At 35.5% G+C, this 20,000-nt stretch overlaps 1 protein-coding gene across 5 annotated transcripts in view; it reads left to right on the top strand.

Moving 5' to 3' along the window:
- Nucleotides 1-20,000, top strand: part of CDK8 (cyclin dependent kinase 8) — a 107,779-nt gene that overhangs the window by 56,735 nt on the left and 31,044 nt on the right. For 2 of the 5 annotated variants that reach the window (XM_036917376.2, XM_036917375.2), the window contains exon 4: nt 80-220. The exons of 2 other annotated variants lie outside the window; for them this stretch is intronic. In XM_036917376.2, coding sequence (XP_036773271.1) covers nt 80-220 — 141 coding nt within the window. Of the gene's footprint in view, nt 1-79; nt 221-20,000 lie in introns of those variants that run through there. One more of the 5 variants, XM_036917378.2, reaches the window with a different exon arrangement.

Here is a 20,000-nt window from a genome sequence, read left to right as displayed (position 1 = left end):
GTTAGGAAAATATTATACATCAATTATCTTTCCCTCTTTTCTTTTTTTAAGCTTCTGGTGATATTTTTCTTTCTTCCAGCATATAATCAAGTTTCACAGAGCTTCTAAAGCAAACAAGAAGCCAGTTCAGTTACCTCGGGGAATGGTGAAGTCACTATTATATCAGATCCTAGATGGGATTCACTACCTGCATGCTAACTGGGTGTTGCACAGGGATTTGGTAAGTTGATATGTAGTTAGGTTTAAGTTAGAAAGATGCATTTATAGTTGGATGGTATATGTAGGTGTCTGTAGGTATCAGTGCTATATAGGCCTGAGAACCTTATAGAGGGATTTGGGGTGCTACAACCTCAAAATGTAGCCTAGCCTTGGGCTTTATATGTAATGAATCTTGCTTCTCTGACATACACTAACTGGTGTTTACTAAAGAGGTTAAAGAGAGTGCATTTGTTTTCTTTTAAGTCTGTAAATAAAGCATTGACTTGCTTTATTTTGATTATTACATGCCAGGCAAACTCTAGAAATTGATATATTTATGAATGACTTGAAAATAAAACTTGGGAGTCTACTATATACTAAGTTAACATGTTAGAAGAGGAGATGTTAATTCAGCGTGCTCATTTTTTAAACCCACTATGTCAGTAGCAGTCTTTGGGCCAGTAATCTTTATTAATCACAATTGAGTACATTACATTTTTAAGAATTTAGGAACTTCAGAAATTAGCTTTCTTATTTTTATTTTACATGGCAGAATAGTTTATGCCTTTTTAAAAACCCATCTAACATCAATTGCTCATTAAATTGTGCATTGCTCATTAAATCTTCATAGATTTAAATTATTTAAATCTCAGATTCCTTTTTCTTATTGCATAATGACATGTGCTTTTGTTCTTTTCTTTGTTAACGTAGTAGCTGTAGTAAGGTTATAACAGTGCCTTCATTTCAAACAATTAGAAACAATGCTGGAAATGATGATTTGTTTCTCTTATTACATGTGTACATAGTGGGGCAACACCCTCCAGGCTCTGAGGTGGAGCTGATCTGCCCCTCATGCAGCTTTTATCCCAAGCTGCTCTGTATTTAATGCATTCAGTCTCTGGCCTTCAAGTCACATGCTCCAGTGTCATAGTTTCTAGTTCTTTCATCTATCTTCAGTAAATATCCTTGAAATGGTAGTTATATCTCCATTTCTCATACCTAGAAAGCATTTAGACTGGGTCTAACAACAGATCAGAAACTTGGTTGAATGTACTTATTTCCTTACGCAAACTTTATTTGTAATAGAATTACAATATTTAATTTATAAGCAATGGATTTATAGAACAGAAATAAGACAAATTCTTTGGCTCTTTATGAAGCTGAAAATAAATTTCAGGATTTAGAGGTGGAGTCAACTTAGGGAACAGCTATTACTACTTTTGAGCTACTGACCTTAATGATCTCTAAAATAATGAAATCTGGCTAAAGGACATTTTCCCCTAGAGTTAATTATGCTAAGATAATGCTACATTTTCTTTTTATTGTAAATTATTTTTCATCATTAAAATATGTATGTTTAGTGGATAAATACAAACTGATTTTCAAAAATTTTAAGTTTTTAAGTTTCAAGTATTTGTTTTTATGTTAATGTATAATATACTTGAACCCTTACAGTAGTATTAACTGCAATAGCAAAAATAGTTCTGCAATATAATTTCTGTGATCTCTCTTTTGGGAATGTTCTTTCTGTTGATGCCGCTTAAACAAGTTCTCTTTGACATAGAAATAATGTAGAACAGATCACTGCAGAATCTCTGTCAGTGGTACACCGAGTTGGGTGGGGGGTGGGAGCAGTGCACCCTAGATGCAGGCAGCAAAGGCACGCACTGTCCATAGGGGATTTAAAACTAGTAATGAAAGGCACTGAAAGTAGTGACTTTTTATTGTCACCATATACTGGCAATTCTGAACAATGTTGGTGATAAAATATTCTTGTTCACTGAGGCAAACCACTCCCACTCCTCTACTGCTCTTGATATACCACTGCTGTCTGTTTAGTAGTATGTTTATCCAAAATATTTTCCAAGCTCTAGTCTATTGTTGTCTACTGCTACCTCCTTTGATTTCCCTTCTGAAGTGCAATTTCCTGTACTGTCTGTTTATGACTTCTTTGTGCTTTCTCTAAACATCTCACCCTTCTGCACATTGCAGGCACACAGAGGCCCAGTGAACCATTATGTCATTAAAATGATACCCTCTACCCCTAGTCTGGATCTTACGGGTTCCGGTGACTACCTTTTGAACTAGTTTTCAGTTCTTGAAGGAAAAAGTCATTATTGTAGTATGTTAAAAATGCCACCTTTCTGGCAACCGAAAACTAAATTTTGGAGTTTTGATGTCTCAAAGGTCTCTACTGACAGCTATATAAGGTACTAACATATATGGAAATAAACTATTTACTCTGAAGAACATTATTCAGAAGCTGTATAATGTGACTTTTTTTAACCCCTTCTCAAATATTTTTTATTTGCAGATGAGCTATTTACCCTATAGGAACAAATATGATTAATAATTATGTTCTTTGCTCCTTTTCAGTAAGGTTAGATGAAATATGGCAATATTGACCTTAACAGATCTCCATAAATTTATAATTTATGAATTGGACCAAATGTTTAAGTTGCTGTCTTGCCACAAGAAACTTCAGAGTAAGGTGGATAATTGGCACAACTCACTAAAAATACCATTTTAATAATACCCCAGAAAATTATTGAAGTTGTCCTTCAATAAAATTGGTTTTATTTTTAATAGAAGTACTAGGTGAGATGGTAGAGTTATGAAGTCCTTTGTTTGATATGTATAGTTGAACTTTAACAGTTAATAGTTCTATTTAATAAATAAAGATTAATTTTGTCACTATTAATCCTTACATAGTAGCAGATGAGTAATTGGGGTCTGTCATCCTTAATGGGAAGTAGAGATTTAATAATTCTGGAAGTCTTGTTGGGCTGAAGGTGGTAATAAGGGTATATTTTTACCCTTAGTAGAGAATGGGCAAGAAAGGAAACACCTGCAATATTTATTTTTGTGAAATTATTAACCCATGCCATACTTTTAAATTTATGTGTAAATTGGTTTGCTTAATACTTAATCTGTTTGTTATAAGAAGCAGTAAATAAAAACAAAGGCATGTGTTTTAAGTTAGTTTTGTTTTTTCCTTTGACTACTCTACCCCTTCTCCCTTTCTTCTTTTATTCTCCTCTCTTTAAGAAATGAAAATATTTTGACTAACAGTCCACAGTTCTGGCATTACCATACATATTAGAGTTCTCCAGAGCAATAGAATGCGTGTGTGTGGGACACACACACACACACACAGAATGAGATTGATTGATTTTAAGGAATTCGTTCAGGCAGTTGTAGAGGCTTTGTCCAAATTTTGCAGGTAGGCTAGCAGGCTGGAGACCCAAGGGAAGAGTTGCAATTGAGTCCAAAGGCTGTCTGCTGGCAGAATGTCTTCTTGCTCAAGGGAGGTGAATCTTTGCTCTTTTAAGGCCTTCAACTGATTGGATGAGGCCCACACATTTTATGTAGAGTAGTCTGCTTTACTCAGAGGCCACCAATTTAAATGTTAATCTTATCCAAAAGTACTGTTTCAGAAACATCCAGAATAATGTTTGATAAATATCTGGGCACTGTGGCTCAATCACATTGACACATAAAATAACTACCCTATTCAAATGAGTAAACAGAGGCACAAGTTGAAATAATGTGGGACAACTTATTTCAGGGTTTCTCCCCTTCAGTTGTCTGCTTATATTAAAATGGAGTATTAAGATTTTTTACTTAGTACTATAAAGAGGAACTAAGTGTGAAATAGTAGTGTTTAGTGACTCAATATAAGGTAAGGTTTGAAGTCCACTGGCTTGATTGGATTGAGTTTGGTGTTTTTTTCTGGGCTCATTTAAATTAAAAGATGTGAGGCACCAAAGTCATATTTGATACTTCTTGTGTAGAAGCCAAAGTTTGATTTAGCAATAGTGTCTGAACTCTTCTCTGAAAAGCTAGTCTTCCTGGATTGGGTTAAAGTACATTGGCAAGAAAATGAGTTTTCACTAGCAGTGCCTCTGTTGTGACCATTTTGAGGACATCCAGCTAGTTCACTCTTTGCCTATCTGGCCTCTTTCAGTAGAACTGGGTTTTTTTTTTTTTTCACTTTCTACGTTAAGGAATGGTTTTCTTCTGCAGTTGTGAAACTGATTTCAAAGTCAGATTCCTTTTGCTAGGAAACTTTACAATAGATTAAAAATTTGAAAAGCACTCTCAAATATAGACATACTCATATTTGTTAATTGAAGACTAATATCGCTATAGTCTGACTGCAATCTTCTTTCCGTTCTTCTATCTCACTCCTTGTACGTATTTTCCAGCCAACCCACAGGTTGTTCTGCCCACTTGAATCCTATCCTCCCTTCATCTCCAGCCTATGAAATTCTATTCATCCTTTAAGAACTCTGATCCTGCTACCCCCCACCTCTACCCGAGTCACCCTGGAAGGGAGACTGTTTACATCTGAAATCCTGTAGTAGTTAATTTTGAACTACCCATGGGGAACTTACTAGTTTTGGTAATACATTCTCTGGATTATAAATTCCTGAAGGCAAAGATTGTATGTTTGTATCCCTCCCAATGCCTAGCAAAATACACATGTATATATGATATTATGTATATTTGTTGAATGAATGAACCAGCTTCTTTGTAACAGAAACAAAGTGGCTTATTCTCTATAGGTCATTTCTAATACTACCTGATGCTTCTCCGTATCTACAGTGTACGTACATACTCTGTTATGTTTCTTCTTTTCGCTACCCTCTTATCTCTGTGGTGATTCACTGCAGTGGAACCGTGCAGAAAAACTTCACTTTTCTACTTTTGCTACATTTCAAATCCTGTCATCAGTCTCCCTTTTCCTGTATAAAAGAACTCGGCTCTTATCAGCCAGTTCAAACACTATTCAGCGGAGCCAGCCGTGGCCTGTCGGTCTCTTTCACCGCTCTCTTCCTCCAGCCAGTATTTTTGTTGCGCTTAGTGAAGCCCGCTTCCTGACCCTTTGCCTGTTTGTTCTGATGTTCTCTTTGTCATTTGCTTCTTCTGATTTTTTTCCTTTAATCTTAAGATTAGGACATCTCCATAATAGTTTATTTACATCCTCACTTTTTTAAGAAAACATCTTAAAGTCTGTCTGATATGACAGTATAAATACTTTCCACAAAAAGCACCTGTGTGAATTATTCTTTGATTGTAGATAAGGAGGCAGAACCTACCTTCTCCTAAACATATCAGATTTTCTGAACTTGCAGCTCTTACATTTCACTTTTATACTTCATGTAACTGACCAGTTCATTACTAATCACAGTGTTAAGTGCTTTAATTTCTAGCTAAGAGTTGTTCATTTTTAGTTTTTGAATGTACTCAGTGTTGGCTGAATTTTATGCTTTTGTTGAAAATATTTGTATAGTCATAGCAGACAGACCATAGAAATGGTTTACACTTAAATCAGACTTTAAGTAGTAAAGAATTGGGCTTTCGAAATATTTCTTAAGGAACTTACAGAATGTAAAGCAGTAGTTGATATGACTGGCCTATTTGTCACTGATTTTTGGTAAGTATATATCAACTTTTTATATAGTCATTAATATGTTCTACTTTTAAAAAACCTGGTATCCAAAACGTAATGATTACCTTCATGGTTTTGTACTAGTAGTTGACTTGGAACAAACTTACAGGTTTGAATTTTCATCCTGTTGCCCCTGGCAGAGTATGATGTTAAGTGAGATACACTATAATATCATTTTTCATCATAGTTTTTTTCCTTCTAAGCTCAATTACAAGACCGTATATGAAATTTGGAGGTTTTGGGGAGTATTGCAACTGTCTGCTAGTTGGTCACTTCTGCCCTAAACCAATTCAGAATAGTTTTTTATGCCATAGTAAGATTTCCTAGAAAACAAATCTCCACAGAGATTTCCTTTAGGAGTGTCCTGGTGGGGTTTTGCTCCTGAGTAGTACGTGATGTGAAACAGCCCAGTAGGCCACTGCATAAACATATTTAAAAGTGCTCAAACTATTTCAAAGCTTTAATCTGATGTATTTTTTACAAAACACAATCTGATAGTGCTGCTGACCTGCAGTTTGTTTTAATTATACTAGGTAACTTGGAATCACTTGATGGGGCATCAGCTATCCTTGAAGGATAAGTTGGTTTCCTAGCAACCATTAAATAAGATCAAAATCTTGGAGTGAGCCATTGACTGAAACTCAGTTTCGTGTGGCCTACTTTATCAAGACATCTTACTATGTATTGATGGTTGCATGGTGAATTATTGAGGTATTTGGGTCTGGTTCTTCTTATTTGAGGGAAGATTGGTTTATTAGTTTTACTTATTAATTTTTGCTCCTGGTGCTATGGTTTGTATGAGGTGCATTTTCTTACTGTCTGCTGAACTCTGTGACTAGTAAGTGGAAAAACTGAGAAGCAGAGGTTAAATAATTTGATTTTGGTTACTTGGAAAACTAACAAAACCATATCACTGAATTTAGGGATTTTTTTCCCTCTAGGTTAGTGATTTTTTAAAAATTGCAGGTTGTAAAGAAATCACACAACACAACCAGCTTTTTTGTTTTGTTTTTAATTTTTTTAATAGAATAGAGGAAATATCAGAGTTCATATATAATAAGACCAATTATTATTTCATAAAGCTTTTGTTTCATTATATGTTTACATATGAATGTGGTCCTATAATATGGAATGATTTTCTTTCGTAGGTTGTGTTTAAAAAGATTTGAAAGCCACTACACTAGACTCTTTTCCTGAAGGTGTTTGATGTGGTTAGGAAAAGAAGAAAAACTAACTCAAATCTTTGGAAAAAACTCAGCCCCATATTATACATTTTTTAATGTTCTGTGCAAACTTCTTGACATTGATAATAAAATTGTTTTGAATAGCAGCACCATTTAGGGAATACATTTTTCTAAGTAGGGTTTATAAATGGGTGGGAGAACTCAAGTTTCACTTTCTTCCTTTAATAGCATTCTACGTTCTGTGAATAGTTTGCAGTTAACATGTGTATTATTGTCCTAATCAGATAGAAAATGTTTAATCTGCACAGTAAACTAAGGAAAATGTATATTTTTCATGTTATTAAACTTCATACACAATATTCAGTGTTGTTTAGTGTATTTTATGTTTGTTAAAGGATGATTGCTAGTTTTTAAAAGCCTCATATTTTTACTTTCTGGCCCGAAACAGGGGACCTTTAAAAAAAAAGAGCAGAAGGGACCCTAAGATCATCTATTTACTGAAAGAGGCAGATCCTCAGAATAATTGAACAGTTGGGTTGGAAAGAAAGGATTCTGCATTCTTGGTCTCTGTTCTATTTTTCTTCTTCTCTAGCTATTTTTTGTGCTTTAGCTTCCTTGAAATGGGTGTTATGAATATATTCAGCCTGTTTCTTTAAAGCAGACCCTTTTGGAAGAAAAATGCTTTGTCATTGTCAGGTTTAGCCATTATTACTTGAGATTCGCTTCATTTGTTGAGAACTCCAAGGGTTTACTCTAGTTTTCTTGTTTGATAGTTGTGTATATAGCTAACAAAATATATAAGGTTATATCCCTAAAATTAAGCTTGAGGATAAAATATGGATTTTATTGATAATAGCTGAATAAAGAAAACTTAAATGAGGTTCACCTTAATTTTAGTTAATATTGTGAACATTGTGCCTTTTCTGAAGTATGTTTACTTAAATGACCATTTGGACAGTTTTCCTTCTTGAAAGTACTTGATTGTTTTCATAAACAATCATTTGGTTTCTTGATAAATGCTACATTGGCTTAATTTTAGTATTGATATTGAGCATATCCAGTGGACTGCATGTTGTTATCTGTAAAAAATGAAAAAGTGGTCCACTTGGGGTTCTGGGGAAAAGATGGTGGTGTAGGAAGGTAAGGCAAAAACCTCCTCCCAAAATCACATGGAACATGAAAATGTAGAAAATACAACTAGGCCTGGAAAATACCTGAAGACTGCAGAACCAACTGCCTAGACCTGGGGACGAAGAGAAGACCCTACAGAAAAGGGTAAAGTGCCAAAGCCATGATTTGGCAGAACCCACGTCGTTCCCCAACCCCAGCCCACAGGTGGGAGGAAGAGGAATAGAGCTGGGAGGGAATAGAAGCCCGGGACCACTGAACACCTGGCCCTGGAGACCTGCTCCAGGAACACAAGCCCACATTGCATGGTGCCCTGGTGATTGGTGGGGCTGGACAACAGAGATGGGCGAAACACTTGGGGAGGTTGAGATCCCAGCCACTTGCAGAGAACAGGCATGCTCTGCTGGCCCCCCTGAGAAAGAAAGCAGAGTGGGCAGTTTGAAAGACTTCCCAGCAGTGAGAGGAGTGGCAGAGGGGCAAGGATTGAACAGTGCTCTATGTTTAGGAGAAAGATCAGGTGAACAATACCTCCCCAGCCTGCTCTCGGCCCAACAGGTGGGAGCTTTGAGGAGCTTCAGATGCTCTATCACCTTCACAGGCAACATCCCAGAGGCTCCAAGTGGTGACTTATGGCCAATACTGAAATCAAACTTTGATCCTGGATAGGCAGAGGAAGAACGCCCAGCCTTCTTAGCTCTGTTTTGGGCTAGCTGGGGAGCTGTATGCAGAAGCCAGCCCCGGAAGTTCTTTCCTCCCAGCAGGCATCGGTCCTGTTTGCTAGTGACCCGCACCATTGTAGCAGGCCAGACAGAGGGCAGCTCTGCCCACAGCAGCTCCACCCCACAGCACCAATGTGCTTCCCTGCATATGTGCATGCAGCCAGCCCTTGGAGTGCTTTCCTCCCAGCAGGCGCCAGTCCTGTTGACCTGCAGCTGCCACCGTCACAGCAGGCTGGAGGGAGGGTGGCTCTACCCATGACAGCTCGAGAGATTTTTCTCCCCACTCCTGCAATCAGCTGATGGTCCACACAGCTCGCCTGAAATCACAGCACAAGCAAGGCAGAAAGGTGCCACACCCACTGCATGCCAACAGCTGGGGCTCCTGCACAGGAAATTGAGCTTCTAGGCACTAGAGAGCACATCCTACACAGATCTATTATCACATAAGAAACACAAAAAATGAAGAGGCAGAGGAATTTGGTCCAAACAAAAATATAAGAAAAAAACACCAGAAAGAGGGCTTAGTGAAACTGAAATAATCAATCTTCCAACTAAAGATTTCAAAATAAAAGATAAACATGCTCACAGATTTACGGAAAAGTAGTCAAGATCTTAGGGAGGATGTCAACAAAGAGAAATCCAGAAAAAAAAACATTCAGAGCTGAAGAACACAGTATAGAAATGAACTTACAATGGAGGGATTTAAAAGTATATTAGATGGTATAGAGGAGATGGTAAATGAAATAGAAATTAGAGAACAGGAAAACAAAGAAGCTGAGGAACAGAGAGAAAAAAGGATCTGTAGTCATGAAAGAATAATAAGAGAGTTCTGTGACCGATCCAAACAGAACAATATTAGCATCATAGGGGTACCAAAAGGAAAAGAGAGACAAAGGGATAGAAAATCTCTTTGAGGAAGTAATTGTTGAAAACTTGCCCAATCTGGGAAAGGAAATAGACCCTTAAGTCATGGAAGCATGAAGATCACCTAACAAAAGGAACCCTAGGAAGACAACACCAAGAAATATAATTAAAATTAAAATTTCAAAAGCAGGGACAAGAAGAGAGTACTGAAAGCAGTCAGAAAGAGAAAAAAGATCACTTATAAAGGAAACCCCATCAGGCTATCAGCAGACTTCTCAGCAGAAACTTTACAAGCCAGAAGGGAGTGGCATGATGTATTTAATGTAATGAAACAGAAGGGCCTCCAACCAAGAATACTCTACCTGGCAGGATTATCATTTAAATTTGAAGCAGAGATTAAACAGTTTCCAGATAAGCAAAACTTGAGGGAATTCACCACCACTAAACTGTTTCTACAGGATCTCTTAAAGAGATCTGCTCTAGATGGAAATTCTCCTAAGGCTAAATAGCTGTCACCATAGAAAATAAACCCACAGTAAAGGTAGTACACCAATTAATTACTAAGCAAATATGGAAAAACCAATTACTCACAAACTACTCAACTACTACTATCTATATGTTAGACACCTAATATATAGGGTGGAGGAGGAAGAAGAAGAAGAAGAAGGGGAGGAAAGAAAAAAAACAACCTTTGAATTGTGTTTGAAATAGAGTAATAAGTGATTTAAGGTAGACTGTTGGATAGTCAGGAAGCTATCTTTGAACCTTTGGTAACCACAATTCTAAAGCCCACAGTGGCAAGTATGTATCTATCAATAATCGCCATAAATGCAAATGGACTGAATGCACCAATCAAAAGACATAGAGTTGCAAAATATATTTTAAAAAAAAACAAGACCCATCTATATGCTGCCTATGAGAGACTCATTTGAAACCCAAAGACATACACAGACTAAAAGTAGAGGGATGGAAAAGGTATTTCATGCAAATAATTGGGACAAAAAAAGCAGGAGTAGCAGTACTTACATCAGACAAAATAGATTTCAAAACAAAGTAACAAGAGACAAAGGGGACATTACATAATGATAAAAAAGAGTTCAATCCAGCAAGTGGATATAACCATTGTAATTATCTATTCACCAATATAGGAGCACCTAAATATGTGAAACAAATACTAACAGAATAAAGGGGAAAATAGAATGCAACTCATTCATCTTAGGAGACTTTAACACACCACTCACACCAAAAGACAGATCAACCAGACAGAACATAAGTAAGGAGACAGGCACTGAACAGTACATTAGAACAGATGGACCTAACAGACAATAACAGAACACTACACCCAAGAGCAGCAGGATACACATTCTTCTCAAGTGTACATGGAATATTTTCCAGACTAGATCACGTACTAGGACACAAAAAGAGCCTCAGGAAATTCAGAAAGATTGAAATTGTGCCAACCAGCTTCTCATACCACAAAGGTATGAAACAAGAAATAAATTATGCGAAGAAAACAAAAAAGCCCACAAACACATGGAGTCTTAACAAAATGCTTCTAAATAATCAATGGATCAGTGATAAATTGAAGCAGAGATCAAGCAATATATGGAAACAAGTGAAAACAACTCAACAGCCTAAAACCTGTGGGATGCAGCGAAGGCAATTCTAAGAGGAAAGTATATTGCAATACAGGCTTGCCTCTAGAACGAAGAACAATCCCAAATGAACAGTTTAAACTCACAATCAATGAAACTAGAAAAAGGAGAACAAAGGAGGCCCAAAGTCAGTAGAAGGAAGGACATAATAAAGATCAGAGAAGAAATAAATAAAATTGAGAAGAATAAAACAATAGAAAGAATCAATGAAACCAGGAACTGGTTCTTTGAGAAAATAAAATAGATAAACCCTTAGTCAGACTTATCAAGGAAAAAAGAGAGTCTACACACATAAACAGAATCAGAAATGAGAAAGGAAAAATCAGTATGGACACCACAGAATACAAAGAATTATTAGAGAAACTATGAAAAATTATATGCTAACAAACTGGATAACCTAGAAGAAATAGACAACTTTCTAGAAAAATACAGCCTTCCAAGACTGACCCAGGAAGAAACAGAAAATCTGAAAAGATCAATTACCAGCAATGAAATTGAAGTGGTAATAAAAAAACTACCTGGGAACAAAATGCCTGGTTCATATGGCTTCTTGGCTGAATTTTATCGAACATTTAAAGAAGAGTTAATACCCATCCTTCTTAAAATATTCCAAAAAGTAGAAGAGGAGGGAATACTTCCAAACTCATTAGATGAGGCTACCAGCATCACTCTAATACCAAAACCAGACAAAGACACCACAAAAAAAAGAAAATTACAGACTAATATCCCTGATGAACAGAAATGCAAAAATCTTCAACAAAATGTTAGCAAACTGAATTTAAAAATACATCAAAAAGAACATCCATCATGATCAAGTGGAATCTATTCCAGGAATGCAAGAATGGTACAATATTTGAAAACCAGTCAATGTCATACACCACATCAATAAAAAGGACAAAAATCACATGATCATCTCAATAGATGCTAGACAGATATGACAAAAGTCACCATCCATTCATGATAAAAACTCTAAACAAAATGGATATAGAGGGTAAGTACCTCAACATCATATTTAACAATGAAAAGCTGAACACTTTTCCTCAAAAACTGGGAGAAAGTCAAGGATGCCTACTTTCACCACTTTTATTCAACATACTACTGGAGGTCCTAGCCACAGCAATCAGACAACACAAAGAAATAAAAAGCATCCAGATTGGTAAGGAAGAAGTCAAACTGTCACTGTTTGCAGATGACATGATATTATACATAGAAAACCCTGAAGACTGCCAAAAAACTATTAGGACTAATAACTGAATTGAGAAAAGTGGCAGGATACAAAATACACAAAAATCTGTTGCATTCCTATATACTAACAACAAACTAGCAAAAAGAGAAATCAAGAAAACAATTCCATTTACAATTGATCAAAAAGAATAAAATATCGAGGAGTAAACCTAACCAAGGAGGTGAAAGACCTATACTCTAAAACTATAAGACACTCATGAGAGAAAGAAGACACAAATAAATGAAAATCTATCCAATGCTCATGGATAGAAAGAATTATTATTGTCAAAATGGTCATCCTGGCTAAAGCAATCTACAGATTCAATGCAATTCCTATCAAAATACCAAGAGCATTCTTCAGCAAACTAGAACAAATAGTTCTAAAATTCATAAGGAACCACAAAAGACCCTGAATAGCCAAAGCAATCCTGAGAAGGAAGAACAAAGCTGGGGGTGTTATGCTCCCTAACTTCAAACTCTACTACAAAGTCACAGTAATCAAAACAATTTGGTACTGGCACAAGAAAAGACTGGTAGATCAATGGAACAGAATAGAGAGCCCAGATATAAACCCAACCATATATGGTCAATTAATATATGATAAAGGAGCCATTGATATACAGTGGGGAAATGACAGCTCTTCAACAACTGGTGTTGAGAAAACTGGACAGCTACATGTAAGTGAATGAAACTGGATTATTGTCTAAATCCATACACAAAAGTAAATTTGAAATGGATCAAAGACCTGAATGTAAGTCATGAAACCATAAAACTCTTAGAAAAAAACTTAAGCAAAAATCTCTTGAATATAAATATGAGCAACTTTTTCCTAAATACATCTCCTCAGGCAAGGGAAACAAAAAATGAACAAGTAGGATTACATCAAACTAAAAAGCTTCTGTACAGCAAAGGACACCATCAACAGAACAAACAGGCATCCTACAGTGTGGGAGAATATATTCGTAAATGATTTATCCAATAAGGGTGTTAACATCCAAAATACATAAAGAACTTACATTCCTCAACACTCAAAAAATAAGCTGATTAAAAAGTGGGTGGAGGATCTGAACAGACACTTCTCCAAAGAAGACATACGGATGGCCAGCAGGCACATGAAAAGATGCTCCATATCACTAATCATCACAGAAATGCAAATTAAAATGAGATACCACCTCACACCAGTTAGGATGGCCAACATCCAAAAGACAAGAAACAACAAATGCTGGTGAGGGTGTGGAGAAAGAGAAACCCTCCTTTGCTGTTAGTGGGAATGTAAATTGGTTCAACTGTTATGGAAAGCAATATGGAGGTTCCTCAAAAAATTAAAAATAGAAATTCCATTTGACTCAGTAATTCCACTTCTAGAAATTTATCCAAAGAAAACAAGATCCCTGATTCGAAAAGACATAGGCACCCCTATGGTTATCACTGCTGTATTTACAATAGCCAAGATATGGAAGCAACCTAAGTGTCCATCAGTAGAGGAATGAGTAAATAAGAAGTGGTACAAAACAAAACTGAAGGAACAAAATAGCAGCAGACTCACAGACACTGAGAAGGGTCTAGTGGTTACCAATGGGGAGGAGATTGGGAAGGTGGGTGGGGAGGGAGGGAGAAGCGGATTAAAGGGCAGTGTAATTCTCAACCACATTATAGGTAGGTCACGGGGAAGGCAGTACAGCACGGAGAAGACAAGTGATGACTGTAGCATCTTACTCTGCTGATAGACAGTGACTACAATAGGGGGGTGAGAACTTGATAATATGAGTGAATGTTGAAACCATAGTGTTATTTATGTGAAACCCTCATAAGACTGTATATCAATGATAGTTTAAAAAAATTGGTTCACTTAATTCTACTAAATGGCACAACTGCAAATATCATACATGTTCATGGGCAGGTTACAAGTTGATAATAAAAATGTTATGTTATTTGCTTTGCATATTGCTTCCTGTCTACTTTTCCTTAGATTCTGAATGAGGCTTTTCAGGTACTTTATCAGCACAATGCTAGAAACTTTTCAATCCAATTTCTCACCAATTAAGAAGTTATTCTAAATACTCTCACATAATTTTTTTTCAGAGTTTAAGATAACATTTTTGAGTGATCCTGAAAGTTGACTAGAAGTAGAGGCTTGTCTGAATCTTAAGTCAGATATATCTTTTCTCTATTTTTAACATAATTGATGTGATACATCTTTATGTCACTTACATAACTGCTTCATTTTTATAAACAAAATTTAGTATCATCCAGAGCAGTATGTTTCCAAAAACAGTACTGATTTAGGAAGGTTTTGTTTAAAAAATTTCTCAATCATATTATTAGGGACAAGAATTTGTCAGGCCCCTGCCTGCATCTGATATAGGCTGTTACTATTTAATATGATATTAATAGTGAACCTCCCACTTTTTTTTAAGACTTCTACATTAGCAAGAGAAATACTATCATCTGTAGTCAGAATACCAAGAAATTTTTTTCCAAAAAAAGTTACAGAATTCTCTGAATTAAACTCTTAAAAAGCATTAAAAAAAATTATATTCCCTTTTAATTTTCTAGTAATAGTGTCAAGACTATATGATTTTACAGGTTCCTGAAAATACGCAGAAGTAATCTAATCTTAAAAAAAATAATATATTACATAAGGCTTTCTCTTATCTCAGGTGAAATTGTTATCTAAACCTGTTTTAAGTCACTGGTGCCCATGGCCACATATATCTTTCATTAAGTGTTTTTCATTTTGATAACTGTATCTCCTTATTGGGCACAAGCAAATGAGAAATACTCAGAAAAGAGTGTTTATTTCATACAGAAGTAAGCACAATGCAGCTAGCCATTATTTCAAAGTCAGTTCACCATTAAAAGTTCAAGATTTTATGAAATTTCTGTAAATGTTCTAATCAACACATAGGAATGTTTTTTTAGATTTAGTAGAACCAAAGGTTGCCTCAGGTACAATTAGATATGAAATCAGCAATAGTTACTGAATTAGCTACTGAAAGTATATTTCTTAAAGTTGCCTACCATGAGTACATCTGGAATTTACTTTTCCTTTATACAGTATTAGTTTGTTATAATTACTTACGTCCATATTTTATTATGTACAATTTTCCCAGATTTATGTCATGCCACATATATAATACTTAAAGTAGATATATAGTCTAGGGTTTCCTAACTCTCTGTGCTAATATATATAATATAAATGTCTGAATTGCTAAGACAGTTTCAACTTTCTAAATTCCCAGTCTTTTTAAATCGAATCACAGATTTGCTTGTAATTCAGGTCCATACAGTTTAAGATGCTGATTTAACAAAAATACAAAAGGTGGACAATAGACTGTTCATTTTTAATTCATTAGTTTAAAAATCTGTTTATATAAACACTAGGTACCATTTGAAATGAAGACCATTTTTTTGTTTTCCCTAATTTCATAGACTGATAGCCCATAAAGTTGGAAGGCGTCTTAGAAGTAACCATTCTCATCCCTTAAATAGTATGGTAATTCTTGGTAATACCTGGAACAGATAACCATCCTGTCACTGCTCGACATTTTCAGCTGTGTCTGCTGTTCTGTCTTATTAAGGTAGCCTTATAGTTGACATACCTGTAAGCCTTAGAAGGTAGAGTCAGAACTTTGGAATTCAAGACACTCATCCTTTGGCCCCTCTCTTCTTTTGGTTGACCCTTTTATCTTTCTCCCATCTGGTAAAATCAAATGTTGTCTGGGCCTTCATGGTGAAGAGGGAAAGAGAATCTAAACATAAGTAGGTAAAAGGTAGGGAGAAATGAAGAATAACACAAGGAAAACTTAAGAAGAAAAATGAGAAAGGGTTTCATTTGTTAGAGAGCAATAAGAGATCTTATGTTATTGTGGGCAAAATGGAAGTTCCTATGGCCAGGATCCTCACCTGAACCTAAACTACTTGATGATGTAATTGGCCTACTGCTAGACTACTGCATCCACATCATAGGCAATACGTTGTTATTGACTGAGTCCTTATATAAAGAGCTCTGCCCAGTGGTCTGGGTGGAGGCAGAGATGGATGTGGATTAGGGACCTGCAGAGTGTTGGGTGCAGACATGATTCTAGTGCTCGACCTATCTCCAGGAGAATAAAGCTGGATATAAACCCTTTTACCCCCAGAACATTCTGTTGTTATTTCTCGGTCTCAGTGAATCCGCAGTGAACTTCCCCAGGGAGGAAATTATGCCCCTATTAGAGTGGGCTTGAGGTTTGTTTAAATCTTGGTTCCACCATTTAATTATGTAACCTTTGGAAGGATTAACCTCTCCAAGTGTTACTTTCTTCATCTACAAATGGGGCCAGACCTTTATATACTTGTCTTTTTGAAGGAGTTCATCTGAAGTATTAGAACTATGTCTGGCACATAATAAATGCTCAGTAAGTACATTTTACTTTCAATCCATCATCAGGTTGACCTAGGAATATAAGTACCTTAGTCAGGAACTACCCATTTCATTTACTGCTATACCATTAGTACCCAGAATAGCACTCACTGGATGCACAATATTTACTGAGTGAATAAATGGATTCTTAGCAATTCAACATTCAAAACGTATCTCAGATGAAACTACAGTAAGAACCTCCTGTAATTCAACTTTGAAAATGGCACAACGGCCATTCATCCTAATTATCTGACCTGTGTCTTTTCTCAAAGAAGAGTAAACTGTAGAGCTACTTTCAGGGTAAAGAAGCTGCAGGGAGAGTAAACCATGAAAGGAAGGGCAAATTGGGCAGAGATCCTGTAATTCTCTTAGCTCAGTATCGCTGGATCAGTCCTATAACTTAGGAACCAACTAACAGAGATTCCAAAAATTCCTTGCTACCAGGACATGGATTTGAATTTTCAGGTGGACTGCTATTTACACAGACTCATCTTGTTCATTTCATTAATTTATGTTCATTTATCCTACAGTTACCTCACCCCTAGTTTACCCAGTTGAATTTTTTATACTCATTACCTCATGGTTTCTCATCATTTCTGTTACTGCAAAAACTCCCAGGTGATCTTCCCTATTTGTATTCTTGTGCTTATGTGGTCTAATATCTGCATAGCAATAAGAATGATCTCTCTAAAATGTAATGCACATCATATCATTTCCCTATCTAAAATTCCTCAATAGCTTCCCATCTGTGAGACTGGTAACTCAAAACCCATCCTAAACATATCATATCATGTCTTAACTACAAAGATTCGAAAGCTGAAAGCTACGGCTTTCATGTATCACTTATGAAAGAAAACATGCTGCCAATTTGACTGTCACACCACAGAGATTATAAGACAGACATAATCTGATTACATAAATATTAACAATTAAAAAGAAAAGTAAAATTGGAATCTATGAAATGCATTTTTTCCTTGTCATTGGGTAATGGTAATTGGCTAGGATTTATTTATACGCCACCTGGTGCAGCAGCAAATAACCGAAGTGACAATTATTTTGTCTTTAATGAGAACTCTTACATTTCACCATTATATATATTTACTCTGGGATTTTGGTAGGTATCTTTTATCATGTTAAAAATGTCTCCTTATCTATTAAGTTGTTTCTAAATCAAGAATGGATTTTATCACATGCTTTTTCTGCATCCTTTAAGATGATCATATGGCTTATTGTTTAATCTGTTAATATTGTAGCTTACATTTAAAAGGTTTTATTTTGCTTTTAGTGTTGGACCATCTGTGCATTAGCAAGATCAACCCTGCTTATTCTTGATTTTTTTCCAGCACTAGTGTATTCCCTTTGCTAATATTTTATTCTCTCTGTTCACAAGTGAGATTGTTCAGTAGTCTTAACATTTGTATACTGTGTTTGTTGTTTTGTTATCATGATCAAATTAGCTTCAGAAAATGATTTTACTCTGTAGAGTAGATTATATAATATAGGAATTATTTGTTATTGAAAGATTGGTAAAAGTCATTTGTAAAACTCTAATGTGGTGCATTGAAGGGGGATGGATGATTTTTGACCACCATTTAAATGTCTTTAGTGGTTATTGAACTGTTCTGGTGTTCTGCAATACCCTGGATTAAATAAGTATTTAAAAATAAATACAGATTACCATAATTGGCACTAAAAAAGGTAGAAAAAATAAATAGTTCAGTAACTATGGAAGAAATGAAAATGTTTGTCATAGGATTACCTCTAAAAACTGTAACAGATGCAGATGGTTTCACAGTCCTTTCAACCTTCAAGCAAAAGGTAATCAATCCTACATTATATGAACTGTTCTAGAGTAGTGCAAAAGAAAGTTTCCTTAATAACTTTTTAGGCAGAAGGCATAACACTGACACAAACCTGATAAAGATACTGCATACAACCCTGGACCAGTGTCCCATGTAAATATTTATGCATATATCTTAAATAAATTGTTAGCAAATAGGATCCAGCGGACATGAAAAGAATACTGTGCTCTAAGTACGTGAGGCTCATTTCAAGAATGTGAGGAGGCTTTGCTGTTTGGAAACCTATTAACAGAATGCACCATTTTAATAGTGCTGAGAGAATAACACTATGGTCATTTCAATAGTTATAAATGTAAAACTTCTGTTTTTACATTTGAATTTGAATTTATCAAACAATTGAATTGTTTTACTTTTGAATTTGTCAAAATTCAGTACTTGGCAAAATTTAATCATTGCTGATTGAAATTCTTTAAAAATGAGAAAAGGAGGAAATTTCTAGGCATGACAAATTATATACCAAATCAACAGTTGTTCTCATCTAAACCTTCTGTCACCAACTGTTTTTAAGAATGTTCTGGAACTGTTCTGGTCCAGAAATAATCTAAATAGCTATGATAGGGGAGGCAGAATAAAATAGGATAAATGCAATCGTTCTTATGCATTTATTGTTTGTTCACTATTCATTTATTAAGAATAAGAAATGATTAAATTTTGTCAAATTGTGACTTTTGAAGAAGTTTGATACTCAACAATGAACAAAAATAGGAATCCAAATAACCTTAATAAGATGTTTATAGTAAATGTAAATAATACAAATTTAGAGAAATCTGGAATTATGTCCATCAGAATGTTTGTAATGACTTAACTCTATGAGGTGAGATTTCAGGTAAATTTCATTTTCTTTATACTTTTGTGTACTTTAACTTTCTACAGGAATGTGTATTTCTATTGAACTTTTTTAAAGCTGTTGCTAATAATCAACAATATTTTAATTTATAAAAGGCTTGAGTGACTAAAAGCTAGAAGATGATCAAAAGCTATTAGGGGCATCTCAGAAGTGGGTAAAGGGAAATCATCTTGGGGGCACTGTCCATCCACACACGGTAACTCCCAGCCCAGAACGTTTTTACTTAATAACCACTACAATTGTTAATCACTGTTAACAAATTAATTGGATTATAATGTTAACTGCCATTATAATTATCATTATAATATATTTAGGACTTTTATATCAAGCATCATGTTAAGCCGTTTATGTACATTAGCCATATTTAATCTGTGCAACAACACTAGGTTGTCATTAGTTTTGTCGGTGTTTTATAAATGACATGGAAGTTAAGGTCATACAACTAGTAGCTGATGGCAT

This window comes from Manis pentadactyla, chromosome 2 (assembly GCF_030020395.1).
Source record: "Manis pentadactyla isolate mManPen7 chromosome 2, mManPen7.hap1, whole genome shotgun sequence".
In the NCBI taxonomy this organism is placed as follows: Eukaryota; Metazoa; Chordata; class Mammalia; order Pholidota; family Manidae; genus Manis; species Manis pentadactyla.
This window is presented reverse-complemented; position numbering and strand designations above follow the sequence as displayed.